This window comes from Melanaphis sacchari, unplaced genomic scaffold, assembly GCF_002803265.2.
Source record: "Melanaphis sacchari strain LSU unplaced genomic scaffold, SCAv2.0 Contig110_pilon_pilon, whole genome shotgun sequence".
NCBI classification, from domain to species: domain Eukaryota; kingdom Metazoa; phylum Arthropoda; class Insecta; order Hemiptera; family Aphididae; genus Melanaphis; species Melanaphis sacchari.
This window is the reverse complement of record NW_020270425.1, coordinates 498,455-521,527: the sequence shown is the minus strand read 5'-3', so window position 1 is coordinate 521,527 and position 23,073 is coordinate 498,455. Positions and strand designations below refer to the sequence as shown.

Here is a 23,073-nt window from a genome sequence, read left to right as displayed (position 1 = left end):
TATACATATATGAGAAATTAAACATAACAGACTAGTTTTACATTAAGGCTTTTAAGCTATAATATTTTCCTAAATAAATTATATGAAAATTAAATAACAAAATAAATGATCATTTAAAAATCTTAAAATAAAGATTTGCACATCACCGGTCTTTCAACAAGTTTGATAATTTTCTAGAAATTTATATTATTTCAAGTGTTATACAACAAAATATTTAATAAAATAAAACATAACTGATACTAATAATAAATTAATAATAATTATAATAATAAAAATAATGATATAATAATAACTATTAATATATTATTACAAAAGAATATTTAATTGGAAGGGCAACTAAATCATTCATTGTGGCACCAACCAGGAATAGAACTGAACATAATCTCTTCGAAGGTACATATCATTTTTTGATGTTAGTGTAAATACATTTATTTAGAATTATTAAGAATCCTCTTGGTTCATATGAATATCATAATAGCTCAAAGTCATCATCTGAATCAGTTAGTAATTTTTTTTCGTTTAGTTCCAAGTCTGAAAAGAAAAACAATAAGTATTTTAATATACATTTTAATAGCAGTTAGGTATTAAGAAAATCTCTTTTTCGTAATTTCAGAATATTTATCATGTATACATGCAAACAATTTACTCTCAACTTTTTAGTTTGATGGATTATTTTTAAGTTGGTTGGTGCTACAGTTTTAATAATTTATCTTGTTCTGTGAAACAAACAGCATTTTGAAGATGTCACCTACCTGATAATGATACAGCAACGTTTTCAGACGATGTAGATAGATTTCCAGAGGTATCTAACATCCAGTCAGATGGTCGATCATCACATATAGTGATAAGCGGTTGTGATGGTGATTGATCAGATTGCACTAAATGTACTTTTAGCTCATGACATAGTGAATTAAAATCGTTTTCAGTCTTGCACATGAAACACTAAAATTGTCAAAGATATTATAATAAAATCTAATTATTTGATGGTTAAGTTTGTAGTTCTAATGTTTGTATGAGAAAATAACTTATCAGTAGTGTATTATACTATACTATATTGAAAATGTTATTTTAATACAATGAAAAATCAAATATACCGTATATAAAGCAGAATAAACCAAAACAAAAATTACAGATATTTTTACATTGCTGAAAATCCTCACAAAAAAATCTTTCTTTTCAAAAATCTTAGATAAAATAGAACCAAAGGTAAGCATACAAATTATTAATTATAAAGTTATCACATAAATATATTGTTATTTATTTGTACTATAATTTTTAGGTAGGGTTGATTTTTAGTATATTTTTATTCAACTAAAATATATTAGAATTTTTTAAGGATTTTAAAATTAACAAATTTTTATCAAAGCACTTAATTAATGAAAAAATAATTGCTTTCATTGATGCTAAAATTTAAGATAAAATTATACAAAAAATAAAGAATATAAAATATAAATTAATAATAATGTTTAAATAATGATTATTATTTATCAATCCTGAAACCAGCAGCCTAATATGACAATAAAAAATGTTTATATTCAATTATTTTATAATTTTTCTGAATATGATATAAATATATAATCAAGACTAATCTTTATTCATATTTTATTACTTCAGTCTAAAGTTATAAAACATTTCATATTCTCTTTAAATCAGTTTTTAGACAAATAGATTCTATTTGAGTTAAGAAGCCAACTCAGTGACAACCAATTTTTATCTGGTAGCAGTCAAGCAGCATCCATTTTTAACCATCTGTATAACTGTAATGTAGTTAAAGCATTCCTCCAACAAACAAGCTGAGATGTTGAGTTGTCTACTTAACTTGAATACAGTATAGGTGATGTATTCTTGACAAACTTAACTTTCTCATAAGTATATTGAAGGCTCTTAAAGCAATTGAATTTATAAACATGTGTTGAATGAGTTCAAACTTCTTTATTCTATGAAGACATTTTATTGATCCTTGGTAAGATCAGTTTTTCATAGAATTAGATTATTTAATTTTGTGGAAAATGTATTAAAAACTGAGCATTATTTTTACAAAATATTCCAAGATATTCCAAGACTGTTAAGATTAAATATTCCCTTGCTTCTAAAATATTTTCAAATAAAAAACGTTTTCCTATATATTCTATGTTAAACAAATCATCCATATTTTTTACTCTTTTAAATACATATTATACTCAGTAATAATTTGAAAAAATCTAAAGATTTAGACCATAGTTATTATAATTTAAAGCTCTATAACAAATACCTTCTGTTATGTTTCTTTTCATCAAATATTACAGCAATAACAATGTTATTCATTGAGTTGTATAAAATGTCAATATTGACCTACTTTTTCTAATTCTCTAACTTAGTATTAGCTTTGAGTAAATGTATCAAAAAGTTATAAATTAATTAGTAATAAATTTAAATAAATAAATGAGACCCAGTTACAGCAGACAAAGAAGTTATTCCATTTACTTAAAACAATTTTAGGCAATACATATTTAACAACACATGACCATGTCAATAAGAGTAAAATACCACTTACCGCAGCAAGTGATGGGTCCATGTTGAGGATTGGTAATCGGTTAATTTGTTGGCAGTGATATGAATGATCAATTTTATGTTCAGTTTCTATATCTTTGTTCGGCAACATTCCTATTTGCTGTGTTGTATGTGGATCCAAAAATATTACATCATTGCCTAATTTACAGTAATAAAATGAAATTTATATTACTGGTAATCGTCAACAAAAAAAAAAAATCAATAATTAAGGAGTATTGTATTTGCCGTAAATGATTATTAGTGTGTGGTAGGTATTACTAATAAGGAATGATAATGATTTGTGTGAGCATGCATACGCACATATCATCAGTAAAAATCAGACAGAAAAATTACAAGCATGATTTTATATTCAAAACACATGCTACAAGAAAAACTTCTCTCACACTTTGTAGATCATTCTACGAGATGTGCGTTTTTCATGGTATGGTTTTGAGCAAAAAATGGTCATGCGCAGGCCCTTTGACAAAATTATAAATCCATTAAAAATGTTTCATATACCTACGAAACCTATGAAATACAGAGCGTGATTTGGTCTTCCACCAATCACACCCAACGACTGTGGGAAAGTAAAACACATCTGAAACAATTAAAATAATTGTTAAAATTTCAGAAATTACATTTACAATACTTGAAGTTTTATCTATTTCTATTTTTAATTTTTAACTAGAGCCCGAGTTACTATACATTCCTGGGTATGATTGGTTGAAAAATTAGGAATAAATTATTTTAAATACAAATCTGGATAACAGATTAATATATTTTTTTTAATAAAGTAGAATTTAGCAAGAGAAAAAAAATATTCAAACTAAAATTAAATTAAATTACAGAAAAAAATTAATTTTACTAACATTTTTATTATTGTAATAAAATTTAAAAAATTAATAATGATTTTTAATATACAGTACTCCCTTGTTAACACAAATAATTGGATAACACGAACCAATTTTTCAGTCCAGAAAAATACATATACTTAAAGACAGGTTTTTTTTTTTTTATTTACTCAGTTTACACAAATTTTTTGGCTAACACAAAACTCGAACAAAATTTACAAACCATAATGTCATTTTTTTGATGAGCACGAATAGAAAAATTCCTTTTTCTTTTTTTATTTTATTATTTGTATATCATTTAATCTTTATTACAGCTATGTAAGTAGTTTTATTGTTGCCTTATCTTATCCCTCTTATTACCTACATATTATAAACATCATATTTGTGCAATCTGGTAATCTGGTTCAAATCAATTTTTCTATCGATCAGTTTTAAATTGATTTTGTTAGTTATTTTTTTTAGTTTAAATGTAATGTACAATAATAATTTTTATATATTTCTTGTATGCATAATACAATTTAGTATGTATTTAATATTTACGCGTAATTGATAATTTAAATAGATAAAAGTAATAAAATAAAATAAAAAATTGTAAAATAAATATGAATGATTGGAAAGTGTGTTTCTGAATTTATGTTGTTACTACAGTATGAACTAATTTTATTAATATTAGTGTTGGATTAAACTATACGAAAAATGATGTAATAATTTGTACTATTATATTATTGTACATTATAAGTACTATTGTACTTTAATAGGCGTATTTGATTTAAACTACTTTGATAACTTGAATTCGTTAATGTAAGTATAAATTGTTTAACACAAACAAATTTGTGTTAAACGTATCGGTTTACACAATTTTTTTTTAAAATGAACCGATCGTTTAGCGGTCCCGTCGAGTTCGTGTTAACAAGGGAGTACTGTAATTGTAATTAATATTTAACTATGTAATTATAGGTTTATATTTTAGAAATTATTTAAACTAATTTAACAAAGAACTACAATACATTTTAGTATATATCGACAAAATTTAATTTAATTTAAATTTACTAATCAAATGAATTAAGAAATTAAATAAGCTAATAAACTATAGGTTAAATCTAAAATATACATGGAACATTTTTATATTAAAAAATACAATTTATTTAGTATTAATATTTTATTGCAATAAAACATCATAATATTACTTGCCTTAACACCTTGAACATAAGCAGGGTTAATTGTACTTATACCTAAACGTAGTGGAATCACTAGTACCAAAGGTTTCCAAATTTGTTTACTAGAGTTAGTTTGTTCCATCACAGTACATAATTTTTCTAAAATAATAAACAGTTAAGTAATTAAATATATATATATATAATCAACTAGTAAATGAGATTTTAATCATCAATATTATATACTCACTGACTTCATTAATGACTAGTGTGTTATCTAATGCTACATGAAAAACAAGAGAGCTCAATTCATCCATAGTGGCTAGTTTTCTACATAATAATAATACGTATTATATAGAAACTATTTAATTATTTTTTTTTGTCAACAAAAAAAAAACTTACTTTAACACTTGAGCAATTGTGTTTGGACCAAACCATTCACCAACTTGCTTACCATGAGATACACCCATAAGAGCTATTTGATGAATTGAATATGGTGCAGATCGCTTATCTTCAAACATTCTTAAAATTTTTAAATAATCTATATCCCTCTTATCTGGGTCCCAGCGCCAGTCTCTTCCTAAAAAGATTGTTTTCTTAATATTTATATTTATATATAGGTATTACACATTTTTATATTGTATAAAAACATAAATTAATATTTATTATAATATATATTAATGTGATTCTTTATTTATTTCCATTTCAATTTTCATCTTAATTTGTAATATTTTTCATTCAATAAAAAAATATACTTTATTATCACGCTATATTGATGGCATAGTTAATAAATAATTATTCTAAATGTTTGATAATTTATTTGAGAAAATATATAAATATAAATATAATTTAAAAAAATGTTATAGACACTTTACAATAACGTATGATACATTAAAAAAAAAAAAACAGTTCAGAAATGTTTATTCTAAAAGCAAGCTAACTTTTTCTTTTTATGAGTTACTTATCAATTTTAAATTAAATATAATTAAATATAAATATTGTGTAAAAACAAAATACTTTAAATTTTAGCAATAACTGTTTATTACAATATTTTAATATAACCAAAACAATTTATTCAATAGAAACTTTAAAATATCTTAAATATACATATCAAAATATCAAATACTGAATAAAACATTAAAACATATTTTGCGGTAATTTAAATATTTTTAGAAATCAAATATCATTAATTAAAAAACACTTTTCTCCATACATTATAATATTGTGTATAATGTATGTTAAGTTACATTTAAATATTGCTTAGATTACTTACCAAGGTGTAAAAAAATTAAAGCTTGACCAATAACCATCTGTCCACAACGTAACATACATCCCCAACCTCTGTCAGAGGTGAAATTTGTATTACCAATTTGAAGAAAACCTTTCCGATAAGTAAACCATAATCTGGACTGAATGTCATCCCGAATTTGTTGTAAATCTACATAAAACAAATAAATAAAAATACATAATATTATATTTATTAAATAAATTTAATTTAATGGTTTTACACTTTTTTTAAATAATTTTTGCCGTTTTATCTACCTATTCAATACACAAATAAAAATTTAGAATACTAATGACATTTAAATTAAAAACAATCTCTCATTTGCTTTTTTAAATTAACTGTGAAATTTATTATTTTTTTTTTGATTTCTGTCGAAAAAAAGTAATATAGTGGACATTACCATTTTTCAATAAAAACTTGAATGTCTGAAAAGTAACAATAATATTAAATACTAGTCAAATGAAATCTAATAATTAATAGAAATATTTAACTTAAGTTCATGTATATAAAAAACATAAATGTACAAAATGTTTTGAAATAATTTATTTTAATATAATAAAAAGTATAGTTTATAATATTTAAATTTGCTCAAATATTAACTATAAATGAATTGAACTGTAGTAATAATCCAATACTTAGATTTTCTAAGTTACCCTTAATGTTATTGATCTCTAGAATGTATATTATACATATTAATATACATGTTAAGTTATAACAAATTGAATGTAGAAGAAACCAAAAAAAATTTTAAATTTTATGAAGTTTCTATTTAAAAACTTAATTTGTAATGTTTCATGGTTTTTAATTAAAATTTAATTTTACAAAATAATTTTAATTTATGAAAACAGTATTAATAACAAAAATATTTTTAGTATTAATTAGGTAACTTCTTTTTAACAAGTAATTATACCATTAAAAACATAATGATATAATTCTCCAGAAAAAATATAATAAATTAACTATAATTTTTATTTACCAATAACTGTACTATATTTTTTTCCCAATATCCATACAGAATCAACTGTCTGAGGTATATCTTCTAAATCCATGAGGCTTGATTCGTGTGTCAAATACGCTTCTAAGATCAAGTCCATACTTATTCTATTCAAGATCTTACGACTATGTTTTTGAATGATTTGCTTCCAATCCATTCATGTCTAGATCAAAAATAAAATGTAACAACTTTGAAATACATATAAACAATATAAAAATTATTATTAAAAGATTTTATTTGCAAAAAAAATATAATTAATAAATTTAAGATAACAAATAATTCAAGTGTCACCTGTTTCTGACATATTAAAAAAAACAGTATTCATTTTTTTTTACTGACACTAATCAATTATAGGATTTTACATTTTAGGAATTAATATTTATGTTTAATATTATGATTTAATATTTCTAATGCCTAATACTGTATACTTTTTTTTAATGGACACATAATATATTAGCATACATATTGTAATAATAAGGAATAATTGTATCATAATATTTTAAGTATTAATCATTAAATTAATAAATTACCAGAATGTTTTTCAGATGACTTTATAAATGATTGTCTAGTAAAATATAAATAAACAAGTCTGTATATCTTAAAAGGCTATAATTAATTTAATGTTATTTGTATTAATTGGTGCTATACAAATAAATAAATACACACACACATATATATATATATATATAATACCGTACTAATAAAATGTATCAGTAATTTATAATTATAAATTTTATAACTCACCGGCACTGACTTCTGACTGAATGTTTATATTAAATTATATAATATTAAACTTAGGAATATATATTTTTTAAATATTATGCTATATTTTATATATTAATTATAATTTGTCTGAATGACTACAAACATAAAATCATGTAAATTACATAAATATCCAAAATTTAATTATTTCTATTTAATATTTTAGGTATATTTATTTATACTGCTTAATGTTTATATATAAATTAAACTTTCAGTTTACCTACATATATTGAAAAGTATCATTTTTATAGTATTTTAATAAACATAAAATAAATTGTTATCAGTATTATTAGTTATTAAATACCAATGTAAATGAAATACTAAAATGTGAAAACCTATAGGCTATAAGTTACTTATAAGAAGTGGAAAAAAATGTGGTTTTTTTTTAATTAGCCAGAAACTAGTGATATTCAATCATTTTAAATATATTATTATTATAAAACATTTTAATAGATAAAAATATTAAAATAAACATTAATAAAAAGCATTAACTTATTATTGATATTTGGATTTTTAAAAGCTATTTTTGATACAAAAGGTTAAGTTAAAAACTAAAATAAGTACTTATTATAAGTCTAAGATACAATATTTCAACACAAGAAATAATTAGTAAAAGTCTAAGTTTACTTTATGATATTCTATTATTATATTTTTCATTAAAAAAAATGTGTAGATAGCAACTGAATAACTGCTATTTATTTAGTATAAATTACTACATTGAAAAAAATTATTATATTATGACATAATTTACTAAGCACAGATGGTTAAATTTCGGAGATTTAAATAAAATATATAAAATATTATTTTAACACATATTAACAATTTTTATTTAGTGATAGAATCAATTAGGCTTAACTCACCAGATTTATTTTACTTTAAAAATTTAATATTTAATTTAACTTAATTATGTTAGTTATCATAAATATTTACTGAATAAATGAATGATTATTTTAAAATTTATCAATAATAAAGATAAAGAATACTACATTGAAATCAATTTCAGCTGTTTTTTTTTTTATGATGTTAAATACTCGTATTTATGGATATGGCTATTTATTTCAGTTTAATGAATTTAATAATATAAAATTGAAAACAAATTATAAAAATACCAATGAATAGATTTTTCAAAGATCAAAACTTTGTGAAAAGGAACATAATGTCACAATATATTATTAGGTACCTACACTAAAGTTTTTTTAAGCATATTAATTTTCTTAAATTTATTTAGTACTTATATTTTCAATTTATAATCAATATGTTATAAATAAGTATTTCTAAAGTATATCTTAAATGTACTTTAAGGTCTAAGTTTAACACTCGTGTTCTTTTTTTATCGCATTCTAATAAAGAATTTTAGAAATAAATTTTAATTTTTTTAAATTAGCTTTAAATTAATTTTTCCATATTTTTGATTTTATCCTTCTAAATCATAATAAAATTTCACTCAAAAAGTAGAAATTTAAAAATTGTTAAACTTAAATTTTAAAAGAAGTTTAAATCAACAAATCTTAAACATAATAAAGTCGATCTCAAGTAGATTTGACGATAAATTAAAATTTTTATTCCTTCACTAAATCAATCGATATGATGAAAATAGAATAGGTAAATTCCTATGTTGTGTGTATATTAGACATCGACAGAAAATTACCATTTGCAATCCTTTAAATTTATCTGTATAATTATAATATATTATATATGATATATATAATATTGATAAATTGTTTTATAGTTCAAATATTTAACAATTTAATTGTTTCATTAGCAATATTTTACTTACACATTTTTTTTTTTTAAACAAAAAGAAACTAAAAATCAGATAAGTATTTAGAAATGTAGACCGATCTTATAAAGTAAATTTTAAGATTTTTCATAAAATAAATTCATTACATATTACAAGCTAATATTTAAAATTAATGAATTGGTAAGAACAAAAATAAAATAAAATACCTAATTAATAAAATATATTTCAAAACATATTTGTAAAGCTATGTATTTTAAAACACAGTTTGCACAATTCAATGGTGTAACAATTAAACATTTTACATACTAAATAGTGAAGTTTTATATAAAACTTTAATGCTCATAATTGAGATTCAATGAAAAACACTCATCATACCAATACTTAAAAAGGATTTATTTGATATACTGTTTAGTAATTATTTCAAAAATATAGTTGAGAATAGTATTTAATTTCATGTTTATCAAATAGGGTAGTGATTTTTTTACCAATTAAATACAATTACATGCAAGCCCAGCATAGTTAGTAACATTTTAGTTTAATCAAAACAAAATATATATAAGCAAAAAGTAATAAGCGCTTATGGATCGTATTTAAAAAAGGTGGCCTTGAAATTAATTTTAATTATTTACATATTATTACATTCTCATAATAATTAGAAGATACTTGTGAAGTGGAGGAGGGCTAATTTAGGCTCCCTAAAGATTTTTCTTTATCAAATTCTTACAAAAATCATAAATATATATTTTTCTCTGGTTTAATTATTAGTATTAAACACTTGTGAGACTTAATATTTAAAAAAAATAAACCTAATATTTATAAAATTAGAATTATGAATTAGGCTATTATGTCTAGTTATACAAATCAACTATAACTATTATAAAATATAAACTATAATTAGGTTTAATATCTTACGAGATAAATATTCAATATAAATTGCGTAATATTTTATGCTTGTGGTGATTCAAATTTTTGATGCATCATATATCATTAATTTGAAAAAGCAAAAATATAGTGACACAGTTATCATTTTTTTTATTTTGGCAAAATATTGCTAGAGATAACCCAAAAAATGACTAATTATTTTCTTTGAAAATGTATATGTATTTATATGGTTGAATGTTGGGCTACACATTGATATAATAATTGAATTATATTTTATTCGTTAGTTACAAGCTAAAACATAAAATGCTGTTGTTAATATTGTACCTATATGTAAGAATTTTATTGTTAAGTCATGTGGGAAAGGTAGATATGAGAAGCTTTGACTCCAGATCTTATTTTTAACTTTGATTTATCAGGATTATATCCAGTTACAACAAAATCTTAGTTATGGTTATGCCAAGCAGTTAGATAAAATGAATTGGATAAATGTAAAGATCAATTTTTGTTAAGTATCAATGGGATTGGTATTTAATTGCACAACCTTAATTTGTTGGACACTTTCAAAAAAATACCAAACAAAATTTCACAAGTTGTATAAAATAAAAATGCACAAGTATGTATTGATATAGGTTAAGTAACATAAATTGCTCTGTGCTGGTATTAGTTGGATATGAAGCAGCAATATTATTGTGGAGACCAGTTACGGTACTGATACAAAAATAAAAATATTAAGCTTGTAGGTAGGTGTACTTACAGCGAGTTGAGAGTGTTTACGTCCAAATATAAGACTTGCAATTATATAATAATAATATAGCAATAACAACAACAAAAAGCGATATTCATGCGACGTGTGATATATTTAATGTGCCCAGTGCTGTGACGAATACCGACGGCCAACCGTATATCCGTCGGTGACGATGGTCGCCAAGTGGTGGCTCACAAGTCATGATACCTACTACATAAATTATTTAATCATTTATAAGATACCTAACGGGCGAACGGTTGACGACAACGAGCTTTGTCTGCTATCTACGAGACGCGAAAGAATACGGCTTCCGCGTTCGGACATCGACGACAAACGTCCTTCTGGCCGGCGCGTACTAAAAAAACGTAAATAGGTACCAACACATCTGCCGGACGACGCGGACAAAAGTCGCCGAAAGCGACGAGAGTGATTCAACAATGACGACAACGATAGTATTATTATTATCGTGCGAACTACGAACAGTCGACGGTTTTTTCGAGGACGGTAGGGCGGAAGGGGGCACACGCACACGAACGTGAAAACGATAAGAATACGACGTTGTTATTATTATTATTAATATTATTATTAAATTACTTGTTTATATATTTGTTCTTGGCAAACCGTCCGTTCGCCGTTATAATGATATAATAATAATTACAATTGTTTTACGGATACACCAACTTTATTACATCCGTTTAATATTATCGAGTATTGTTGTTTTCACGATCGTAAAGATAAATTTTTTAGCTAGTGATAAGGGAACGTATTCGATTTATCGTCAGCGCAGAGTGCAATTATTGCTGCAACAGCTGACGCGACGGAGGAAATAGTGACAGGACGCGCGTACGATGCATTCATTGCATTCTAAAAGACTGTCCACTGCGCACGCGTTGTCGGTTGTCTTTGCGGATGTAATAGGTATCTGATACCACCTACCTATTACTTACCAGCTTTGTACGATTTTCACGTTTTTTACCGCGCCGACGGTATGCGGTTTTTATCCTTCTCTTTTTCTTATACCCGTTTTATCGGTCGACTGCCTTACGATACAACGCATAGGCCGCGTTAATACATAATATAATATCTTATTTTATAAGGACGTAGGTGACTCGTAGCCTGTAGGTTGTAAGTTTGCAACATATTATCTAGTATTATTATACCTAATAATTTAAAATTTATACCAAACATTAATATTCTATGTCAGTACATAGAAGTGTATTATAGGTACTCAATACCTATGAGTACCTATTGATTTGTGATTACTGATTAATAATTATGAAGTACACAATATGTATTATTGTGTTTTTCAAAAATAGGTAGTAGGTACTAGGTATGTTATACCATTGATTATAGAATATACTAATAAATTAATAAGTATATTAATTAATATACTAATATTATAGTATATTCTATAATCAATGATTATACGTTGATATGTTATTTACTACATGTCTACATTTTGCTATTTTTTTTCACGATTTTTATCTTCTAAATAATATTAATATAGTCTAAAACATCCACGACAGACGACATTGAACAAATAAAATACAAAATAATACCTAATTTTAATTTAAATTTATAGTTTTATAAAACAAAATAATTCTGCATAAGAGTAAACACAAGAACACAAATTATCAAATTTATAACGTCAAAAGATTAATAGTTGAAAATAAATAAACTTAAACTCAATTGCCCATCAAAAGCTTTAGTGGACTGAAATAATATTTTAACTGCTCGGCATCGGTTGATAAGTTAACAGAAACATAATCAACCCTTTTTTGTTTTACGAAGCTTTAAATCGTATCCGAGCACAAAAGCTGACGATTATTATTTTGACCTTACCTACCTACTTAAACCTATATGATAAACGATAATATATCAAAACAAATACTTATAAAAGCTGCTATGAAATTACATTTTTGGAATTAGTACTTAAATTAGTAGGTAGTCTAATAATAATATATATATATAATATAATCTAATAATAATTGCACTTTTTTTTTTTTATACTATCAACTACCTGCATCAAGTTATCAAGATGGTACTTTAAAATACCAAAATTATATCTAGATATATAGAGTGTAACAGAGAGATCTGACGGATGTACTTTATTAAATAATTTAATAGATACCTAATTACTTTTATCATATAATTAATTTTTAAAATTTAATTTAATGATTATTGTTAATTTATATTTGATATACATAAGTAAGTATCATGTAGGTACCAAGAATCTTGATCCAAGATGGAATAGATGGAACTCTATCTTAGTCCGTGACAAGTGTCGATATAAATTTGTATTTTAAAATTATACCACAATTAATATGGCTATATATCGAATACCCCAATACGACATAGGTATATGTATGATATAATATAGTTTAAATAGTATACTTATGTTATGATTTAGTTTTTCACTTGCCAGCTCTTATAACACTTACAACTAATATAATTACACGGGTATATGCATAATTAAATTATATTAGGTACCTACGTAGTTACTTACAATATTTAAATTGGTAGACCAGTAGATATTATAGGTATAGCAGTATTGAGTATAGTCTATAGTCTGTTGTGCTGTATTATTTCTAATGAAAGTGATGAAACTAATTTTGTTTAAATTGTGATATGATGAACATATTTTATGTTTAATAATAAATAATTATTTATATAGGTACAGTTATAAATTTAAAATGTTAAACTATATTAAACTGTATAAATTATATTTTTATGTATAAAATCTATAGATCTTTCACCAGCTTTACCTACATGGATAAATCTGCAGATTATTCAATTGGGGATTACGTCTTATGGCTTTAGGAAAAATTTTGCGATATATGTTCACCTATGACTTATTAAATTATCTTATTCGTTCTCCAGAATTATTATCTCTGATTGGTTTTAATATGCTAACTCACCGATTTAGAAAATCCAACTTATTTTATGTATCTCTTTGTAAAAACAATTATACTTCCACCTTATTTTCCCCCAGAAGTCTGTCATTGGCGAACTGTAGACGGATCATCTTGATTTTTTTCTACGTTGCGTAACGCATTTAGACAGAATATTTATATGGCTTCGAATTTACTTGTTTAATTATTAAATGTTATGAAATTTTTAGTCATTTTCTTGATTATTACTCATACTTTTATTGTTATATTTAATAATTCTTACTTTATTAATTTATTATGCTTTTCCACTATTATAATTGTCATACTTACTAATGCATACTTTTTTTTAAATTTTTTTTTTATTCATATATTTATAAACCTTTTAAATTATATCATAATAAAGTTAAGCAGAAAATATATTATTACCTATGTACAATTATTTTTTATTTTGATAAAGGGTTTTAAAAACCCGTTTAATATATAAATAAATAAATAATACGCACATAAATCTTTAAAATAACTACAATTTAAAATTATTATGAATTTATCGGATAATTAGTAGGTACTAAAGAATTTATTGGATAGGCCAGCAGCCAACCTCGGGGTAATACGCAATATTATTTGAAAAAAAAAACGTTAGCTGCTATTATAATGCAGACATGCAGTGAACACCTATAATTGAACCACAGTACGATAAACTTGTTTACATATTACTATATAGTCTAAGAATATCAGATTACAATTCATTTTATTGTTTCATATATTTATATTTATAAGTATTAGTATAGGTAGGTATTCACCGTTCGCGAAATACCTAGAATATGTTATAACTTACAACCGCTATGCGATGTTACCACACCTAGAACCAGTGCAGTTGTCATGATGTTTAATTTATTGGGAGGGGCTCCTGATGTTTTCATGCTGTGCACTCGTATTATATAATTTTCAATTATTTTTTTTGATTTAAGTATAAGAAATAGATATAAATATGTAGTTGTGTTTATTAATATTATAATAATATAATATACATATTACCTTATTTATTTTATGTATAGGTATCTACACAACAATACAATAGGACAAGTTAATATCATTATTATAACCATGGGCATTTCTATGTAGGTATAAAAGGGTAAGATAATAGAGAGTAGTGACAGTCGGGGAGTGCAAATCGGCAACCAAGGATAACTGCCCTTCTTCCACAATCCTAGTATTCCTAAATTTTATATTACTAGATATATTAAACTAAATAAATCCTTTATAATAGCCTTAAAGATAATACTCGTATACTGTCAAAAATGTTCTATTATTTAGTATAGTATTACATAATATCGTTATCCAGGTGACTGGTTCGCATATATATTAAACAACATACCTATCTTTTCTGTAATGCATGTATTAAATACTAAATAGACAATAGGAAATAACTTCTATTGAATGCACATGTAACTATTATAACTTATGTGTAATTGTTACAAAATTTAACTGCAAAAATAGTAATAGACTTATAGTAAATACCTATGCCTATATTATTTATTATTATCTATACTGTTAAATACAAAATGAAAAAGGAGGAAATTAAAACCTTGTAGATACTTTGCTTAGTGTATGTCGAGTACCTTGTCATTTAGTAAATCACTGTAATGATTCGTTGAATTTGAATTCATTGATAAATAAATAATAATTGCATGTAAGGAAAATAATTTTGAGCGAAGACCAATATGACAGTCAATATTTTATGATATATTTATATTACTATTAAAGTATTTTATTTTATCATAGTAAATAATAATTAATACTACAATAGATTGAAATAGTTTTTAATAAAAATGTTGTATTTGCAAATGCTATTGAATGTAAAAAATAAAATAACACAGTACCTACGATTCAAGTATCTACAAATAATATTTTTAAATTACAGCAAAATAACTAAAACCGTTAATTTCATTCGTTTAAATATGTAATTTTGTCCAATTTTAATTTAGAATATTTTAAAAAAAATAAAATTCGAATTTATATTTTTAAGATTTTCTGGTCACAGTATGAACAACTTTGAGATGCATTGTATTCAATTTTTAATCCTTAGCTATAAAAATAAAATATTTTATAAATTTTAATTACAAAATTCCATACCAAGGGAAAATTTTTCACTGACATTTATAGAGAATAATTATTTTAAACACAAAATATCTATAAATAGCTCCAAAAAAGTCAAAATATTAAAAAAAAAATTATGAGCTGTAGAAAATACTTATTTAAATATTTGATAAACATTTTAAGTATCCACGGTTATTTATTTATGAATCATAATAAACTATCAAAATCAATTGAAGATAAAGTTATTTTACAAGTGAATATCTATTATCATAAAATTATAATAACCTAACGATTAATACTCATAAAAAATGTAATTTTACGGTAAACTTTATTTATTTAAGTTAGAAAAGCTTATGAGGAATTTTATACCTTCCCATCACATTTCCAAGTATTTAATTTAAATATAATGTCATTACGTAATTTGATTTTAAAATACTTATAAAAAATTGTTGAATTGATGAGTAATGAGGAATACATTTTGAAGATTTTTTACCGAGAAAATAAATGTCATCATTTATAATGTATAGGTATTAGCATTGGTTATAAATACTATATAGCCTATAGGTAATATAGTATTATATAGTATTATACTATTATTACTTATTTAGCAGATTATAAACGTAAGTAATGAAAACTATTTTGCACGTTTTTTGATTTTGGGTTTGAGATGGAGGAAAAATTATAATGTCATATTACTATTATTTGCGTTATGAAATTCTCTTAGTAACGTTGAGTTGTTATAACTGTAAAAAAAAATATAAATACAATAGTTTGTTTCTAGGAATATATGTGATATTTAAAAAAATAAGTAAATTACCAAGGTGACATTACCTAAATAATCGAAAGAAATTTAATCACATAACACTTAAGCCCCAAACGATCAAAACGATGGGCCAAAATTATATAAATGAGCAGCCGTGCATGTCTGTCAGGTGTTGTTGTAAGCTGATAGAAAAACGCGAGGAAAAACCGGTCGTTGCAACGGTGACATCAAAACCACGAAAAAATGACTGTAGCGGACGCCCCCAAATAAGCTTAGGTGATTTCTTGAAATCGCAACCGATCCTAGACTGGATCAAAGTGAACGATATGCGTCAGCAACATCCCCGGAATGAGCAGTGTTCAATGAAACCTACTTCCGATGAACGGAAAGGAAATTCTGTACCGGAAGATATACAATCGTCGCAGATCATCATCAACTTCGGAACGGTCGTAACCAGCGGAGTGTGCAGTAAGCGAGATTCGAGTCAGCAGACCGATCCGGAAGTTAAAGACGTGGCCGTTTCGGTGGAAAAAAAGCAAGTATGTCAGACCACCACCAGTTCACCGGTTAATCGGCCAACCTCCGTCTGCCCACTGCCAAATCAATCCACCTCCACCTGTCCGCAAACTAATCGACCAACGTCAAATTACCCACCGGCCAATCGGCAAACTTCTGTCTGCTCACCGTCAAATCAGTCAACTTCCACCTGTCCACAAACCAATCGACCAACGTCCAACTGTCCACCGGCCAACTTGCAAACTTCTACCGGTCTATCAACTGATCGGTCAACCTCCACTTGTCCATCGCCAGGTCAGTCGACCTCCACCTGTTCGCAAACCAATCGACTAACGTCCAACTTTCCATCGGCAAATCGATCAACTTCATCCAACGATCCGCCAATTAATCGGTTGACCTCCATCGGACCGCAAACTAATCAACCTACCTCCACCTGCACACCGTCACCGGTAAATCGGCCATCCTCCATCGATTTGCCTACCAATCGGCCGATCTCTAGTTGTTCACCAGCCAATCGATCAACCTCAACCTCTCCTGCTACCCGTCCTGATTTTATAGTTAATAAGCCAACGTGTGGTTGCAACTGCCATTCGAAGCTCTAGAACATTATTGCAGCATGAAAACATCATTATTACCATTCTCGTTTCAGAGAAAAATAATTATCAAAATTACAAAGTGGTTCACAAGTCGTTAAAAAGTGAAGAAATATAAATACTATATATAATTAAAATTATAATACATTAAATTTTACAGTACAAATGACGATGTTAAATTTGTCATTCTATCACGGCTAGGTATATGTTTACCTGTATGTATTTTTCTTTATTGTTCTTATTACGACGTTCTTTTGGCTTTTAATTTCTGTTTAACTTAACTCGGGGTACCTACTTTTTTGGATATAGTGAAATAGATCAAAATGTCATATCGTAGCAATAAAATTTATAATTTTACTTTGAAGATATTATAAATTTTAATATATAGTCATTTTTATCGGTTAATTGGGCTATGGTGTTTTCAATGTGTTAGATTAGCATTAATACAATTATAGGTACCAGCTATTAATACCGAATAAATATAAATAAATAAATATTAAATAAATATCAATCTACTCATGATATTTGAGCGATAAAATAAAAATAATTATTATTTTATTATAATTAACGACTTGTGGACATAAATTATAAAGGCTTATGTAATAAAATCCAGACTTGAATTATTTAGATACTTTTATATTTTAGTCTTTAAATGATATCTGATAACACAGATGATTATAATTCGAAATCACTAGTTATTACTTCATTAGTTGTTGTATTGTTTTTATATTTGTATTTATTTATTTATTTATTGCCGTTGAAGATACCCACAACTTTTGTTTTGTTTTTTTTTTTTTTTGTAGAAAAAATAATTTCTAAAATTAATTTCAAAAATTTAAAAAAAGGCAAAATTAACTTATTGAATAACTTCAATTTGTTATTGTTGAATTCTAAGATTGTATCTTTATCGCAAAGTTTATAATAAAAACATTCATTTTCTACAGTTTCATAAATCATTACATTATTATTTTTATTTTTTCTGCAGCACATTATTCGTTATAAATATATTATCAATAAAATAAAACATAATATTGTATGTATAACTAACTATACATTCGATCTATATTTTACAAACTACATAATATCACTGTCTGTGTCCGAATTCTTAATTTCGAAAAATTCGATGAGACCAAATGTTACTCTCTGTGTATAATATATAGATATCTAGTACTTATTGGTCTTATAGGCACACTTTATATGTGTAAAGTTGAAGAATGCTCAAATAATTTGTTCCATGGCCCCTTAGGAAGTATCGCCCACATTCAACATATTATACTATAAAAGTTATTATAACATTTATTATATACAAATATATTTATATAATAAATGCTTGTTTATATTTTTGAATACAGGAGGTTAAAAAATAATTAATAATGCGAATGAAAAAAATGTTAATAGTTATAAAAATAATTTATTCAATTTCAATATTAAGTTTTTGATTTGATAATCAGATTTTTAAGATTTGTTATATAAATATATATTTTTTTAAGCGACTTAATTAATAAAATAATTTCAAACCTCAATAGTTTATTAGCGATTTGTAAAATAATGCTAATAATAAAATGTTGCTTGGAGAAATTGAGCTAATTTGAAACCCAGGCCTCAGGGTATTTAACAAACGCAATCAAATATAATACAAGTATAAAATTTAAATTAAAGCTTTATAAAAATTAAAATACATTGGATAAAAAAAAATAAAAAAATGCCAACGGCACGTAGTGTTCCCAAGCGGTCACCCATCCAAGTACTAACTACGCCCGACGTTGCTTAACTTCAGTGATCGGACGAGAACTGGTGTATTCAACGTGGTATGGTCGTTGGCGACGGACCTTTGATATTAGACCAAACATAGCAAAAAGTCTTATTTGTCTCTGATATTATGTAAAAACAATATAACAAAATATATGAGTTCAGTAGATTCGATTTCGTGTTATTAATTTTAATATCGGAATGAATTGATTTATATTATCAAAGTTAAAGATAAATACGAACATAATCTGTGCGTTGTCTTTTTTCGGTGTTATGTTAAAATGTTAATAAATAATTTCGTTTTAATGTTAAAACTTTACAACACAAAATCAGTTCTATCGGACGCAATTTATCCGTGTTGATGTTTGTAAGACCGGAATACAATTTTAGGGTGTAGGCGTGTAGCGTCTTCTAAACTTGGCTAAGTGTTTACTGTTTACTGAAAACATCACGAAAAGAGTCGTACGATCGGCTAGAGATTGCGCTCCGATCTCATTCATCTCATATTTTAATTCGTGTAGGTAATACATAAATTGATGGTACTTACATGTCTTTGATTTTAATAGAAATATCTAATATTTTGAGCAATAACCATAGGTGCATCAAACATATTTTTATAGCTTATGAAATTACACATTGTTTCATATAGTTTTTTTTATTAATTAAGCACATGATACTGAGCTATTACGATATATCAATAGGTATACCGCATTTAACTTTTATAAATAATTAAAATTAACAAATTGTTATAACTTATCCAATCATCTCTGTGTATACCTATATTTATATATTATGTAAATAAATATTAATAGTAATAATAATGTCTACATCAATACTACCTACAGTGGACATATTGCTTAAACTATATTTTCATAAATCATGGCATCTACTATTATTAGCCAGACTATGTATTTACCTGATGCTGTAATGTATAAATGTCAACGGGTGTTGACCTTAAATAATGTATAGATAACAGATAAATGACAAAGTCGGCAAGTCGCTCTGCTGTTTATTTCGTAGGTAATAGGTTTCGACTGATCACTTAGCTGTGACGCCAAAAGAAACACAAAATTTTAATTTTAACTCTTTAGGCTTGACAATTTAACACAATATTTTCATAAATTGTAGTTATTAGCCATTAGGTTATTATAGTCTATAGAAATAAAAATATTAAGTAAATTTAAAAAAAAAAGCCAACGGCACGCAGTGTTCCCAAGCGGTCACCCATCCAAGTACTAACTACGCCCGACGTTGCTTAACTTCAGTGATCGGACGAGAACTGGTGTATTCAACGTGGTATGGTCGTTGGCAAAGGTTCCGCGTATTCTGATAGTACCTAGCCGGATGTAAGTAGGTAAATGGTAATATTATGTTGTCACGTCGAGAGATTAAAATTGTTTTTAACTATACATTTATTAAATACCTATTGGCTATTGTAAAAAATTGTTTGTATGCTATAATTATTTGATTGTTTTTATTTAAAAATTAAAATTAAGTATCCGCTTACAATCAATTCGGTTTTCGATTTTATTAATTATTGCTCGTTGATCGAAATGATCGAATACCGGATCAGTTACGTCTGCCAGTATCTATTACTTGTTTATTTTATTTGATAAATTTATTAAATTGACCGATTTTTACACGACTCGTGTGTGAGTATGATTCAAATTTGTTATTTTTGTTTGTTGGTGTATAATAATGTGATTTGAAAACAGTTTTAACTTCTCAAGTTCAATTACGATTCCCAGCTATAATCTGGTTCACCGACCTCGTTATTATAATAGTATGTCGCGGCCCGTACAATCCTGGCACGTTTGGCGCGCTTTCATTTTCCGGTGGTTGCGTATTGTTAACACACCTAGCCAATATTATTAAATTTTGTCATAACTTTGCGAAATATCGTAGCCACTGCGACGGCGAAATGAATAATTTACTGTTCATGAATAATTATTGAAATATTAGCGAGAGGACTTGTGAAATTATCCCGATTTGAGTCTATAATGGACGACTATAATAATCTTAGTTAGTACTTCTTTGTACGAAATCTAGCGACTAGTTGTTCTATTTTAGATACGTGTTCTGTGCATGATGCATGTATGTATATTATTGCATAATAACATAATTATTCTAATATATGTATTAATACCTACAGGCTACAGTGGCGTATTTTCAAATTTTTCTTGGGGTCCACAGTTCATATGTAATTATTTATATAAACTGTGATAGTTTATAAGCGTTTTTCTGTGCAATAAAGTCTTTACCACAAAGGTACCTCCTAATACTTATTGCCTTTATCACAATTAAAATTTAGCCGCAACTTGGGAACCGTCGTCAAAATAACATTATTATAAATGTCTAATTTCTATACTATTATTACTTAACTATGTTGCAGGAACATGTATCTGTTTCTTTTGCTCTGGAGCGGGTCTAGTACCCTCTGGACCACCCGTAAATACGCAATTGAATATATATTATATTACAAATGTTAATATTTGTACATTCCATAATATGATACAAACATATTTTGTTATTATTATTTATTTGCGAATAATTATTATTTTGATTTTGTTTTAGCTTAGCTTTCAATTATTAATTTGTGGTCTGTTTCTATTCATATATAATTACTAACAAAATATGACAAGACCTTTATCATTATATTTAAAAAAGTACTGATTTTTTTTTTTTTTATTTAAATTGTAAGTAATATGTTAAAAATAATTTGATTTGAAATGTGAAAAAAATGTAGGTATTGTAGTGACATTTATTATCTTGTATAATATTATCCAACTTTAAATACGTCATTGGTTTTTAAAATGGGCGATTCGTTATAAAAATAAACTATCGTAAGGGGTCCACAGTAATTGCAGCACAGCTATTCTAAGAATATCATTTCTAAGACAGAATCTATTATACTCGTATTATAGGATTTGCAGTTCCATAATCTATTGATGAAATCCTGATTTGTAGGTGTCTCATCGACATCTTTTTATATACATATTATGCATTATCTATGTTAATATTTTCAATTATTATTACTATTATGTTTATTGATAATGTTTAAATATGTACAAGTTTAAAAATTATATTAAAAAAAAAAAATTATTCCCGCAAATAAATGCTTTTTTTAATAAAGATGTTCTTGAAAATAATTCATATTTAAGACATTTAAATACAACTCTAATATCTATGTCTACGGAAACTAATTGTTAGTAGATTACAATTTTTGCCTCTAATAGTTCAAATAAAATAAATGTTATACTAAAATGTGTCTGAAAGTAAAACGAAATTATTATTGTAAACTACTTGACAATCTTTTTTTTCTAAAGCAAACGTCCTCATATATTTGTGGTTGCCACAGACATAAATGTAAACAGCGAACGAAATAAGTAGTTTTAAGTCATCATTGCTATACATGTGTACTACTGCTTACTCACACAACTGATAAACATTTCAAGCGCCAGTCGTTTAAATATTTATCGTTCATCGTTTGACTAAGTCAAGACTCGAGAGTACCGATAAAG

The 23,073-nt window shown here is 25.7% G+C and overlaps 2 protein-coding genes and 2 non-coding genes across 6 annotated transcripts; 1 reads left to right on the top strand and 3 right to left on the bottom strand.

The window, feature by feature from the left end:
* Positions 1 to 250: 250 nt before the first annotated feature.
* LOC112603749 (cysteine protease ATG4B-like) lies at positions 251 to 11,795 on the bottom strand. 3 transcript variants are annotated; one of them, XM_025352479.1, is made up of 10 exons: positions 11,538 to 11,795; positions 6,796 to 6,976; positions 5,808 to 5,972; positions 4,937 to 5,114; positions 4,785 to 4,864; positions 4,572 to 4,696; positions 3,049 to 3,127; positions 2,534 to 2,688; positions 753 to 942; positions 251 to 531 (listed from the first exon to the last, which is right to left on the bottom strand). In XM_025352479.1, the coding sequence occupies exons 2-10, from the start codon at positions 6,968 to 6,970 to the stop codon at positions 470 to 472; spliced, it is 1,209 nt and encodes a 402-aa protein (XP_025208264.1). In that variant the 5' UTR covers positions 6,971 to 6,976; positions 11,538 to 11,795; the 3' UTR covers positions 251 to 469. The 3 variants fall into 3 exon arrangements, with proteins under 3 accessions (XP_025208264.1, XP_025208261.1, XP_025208262.1); XM_025352476.1 differs by lacking the exon at positions 11,538 to 11,795 and adding an exon at positions 10,953 to 11,531; XM_025352477.1 differs by lacking the exon at positions 11,538 to 11,795 and adding an exon at positions 11,186 to 11,531.
* A 5,024-nt stretch (positions 11,796 to 16,819) lies between these two features.
* Positions 16,820 to 17,812, top strand: LOC112603752 (salivary glue protein Sgs-3-like). Its single transcript, XM_025352483.1, has one exon. It carries the CDS (start codon positions 16,820 to 16,822, stop codon positions 17,810 to 17,812), a length of 993 nt encoding a protein of 330 aa, XP_025208268.1.
* Positions 17,813 to 19,506: 1,694 nt separating this feature from the next.
* LOC112603768 lies at positions 19,507 to 19,625 on the bottom strand. Its single transcript, XR_003115179.1, has one exon. It is a non-coding gene; the product is annotated as a 5S ribosomal RNA (ribosomal RNA).
* Positions 19,626 to 20,743: 1,118 nt separating this feature from the next.
* Positions 20,744 to 20,862, bottom strand: LOC112603770. Its single transcript, XR_003115181.1, has one exon. It is a non-coding gene; the product is annotated as a 5S ribosomal RNA (ribosomal RNA).
* Positions 20,863 to 23,073: the final 2,211 nt, after the last annotated feature.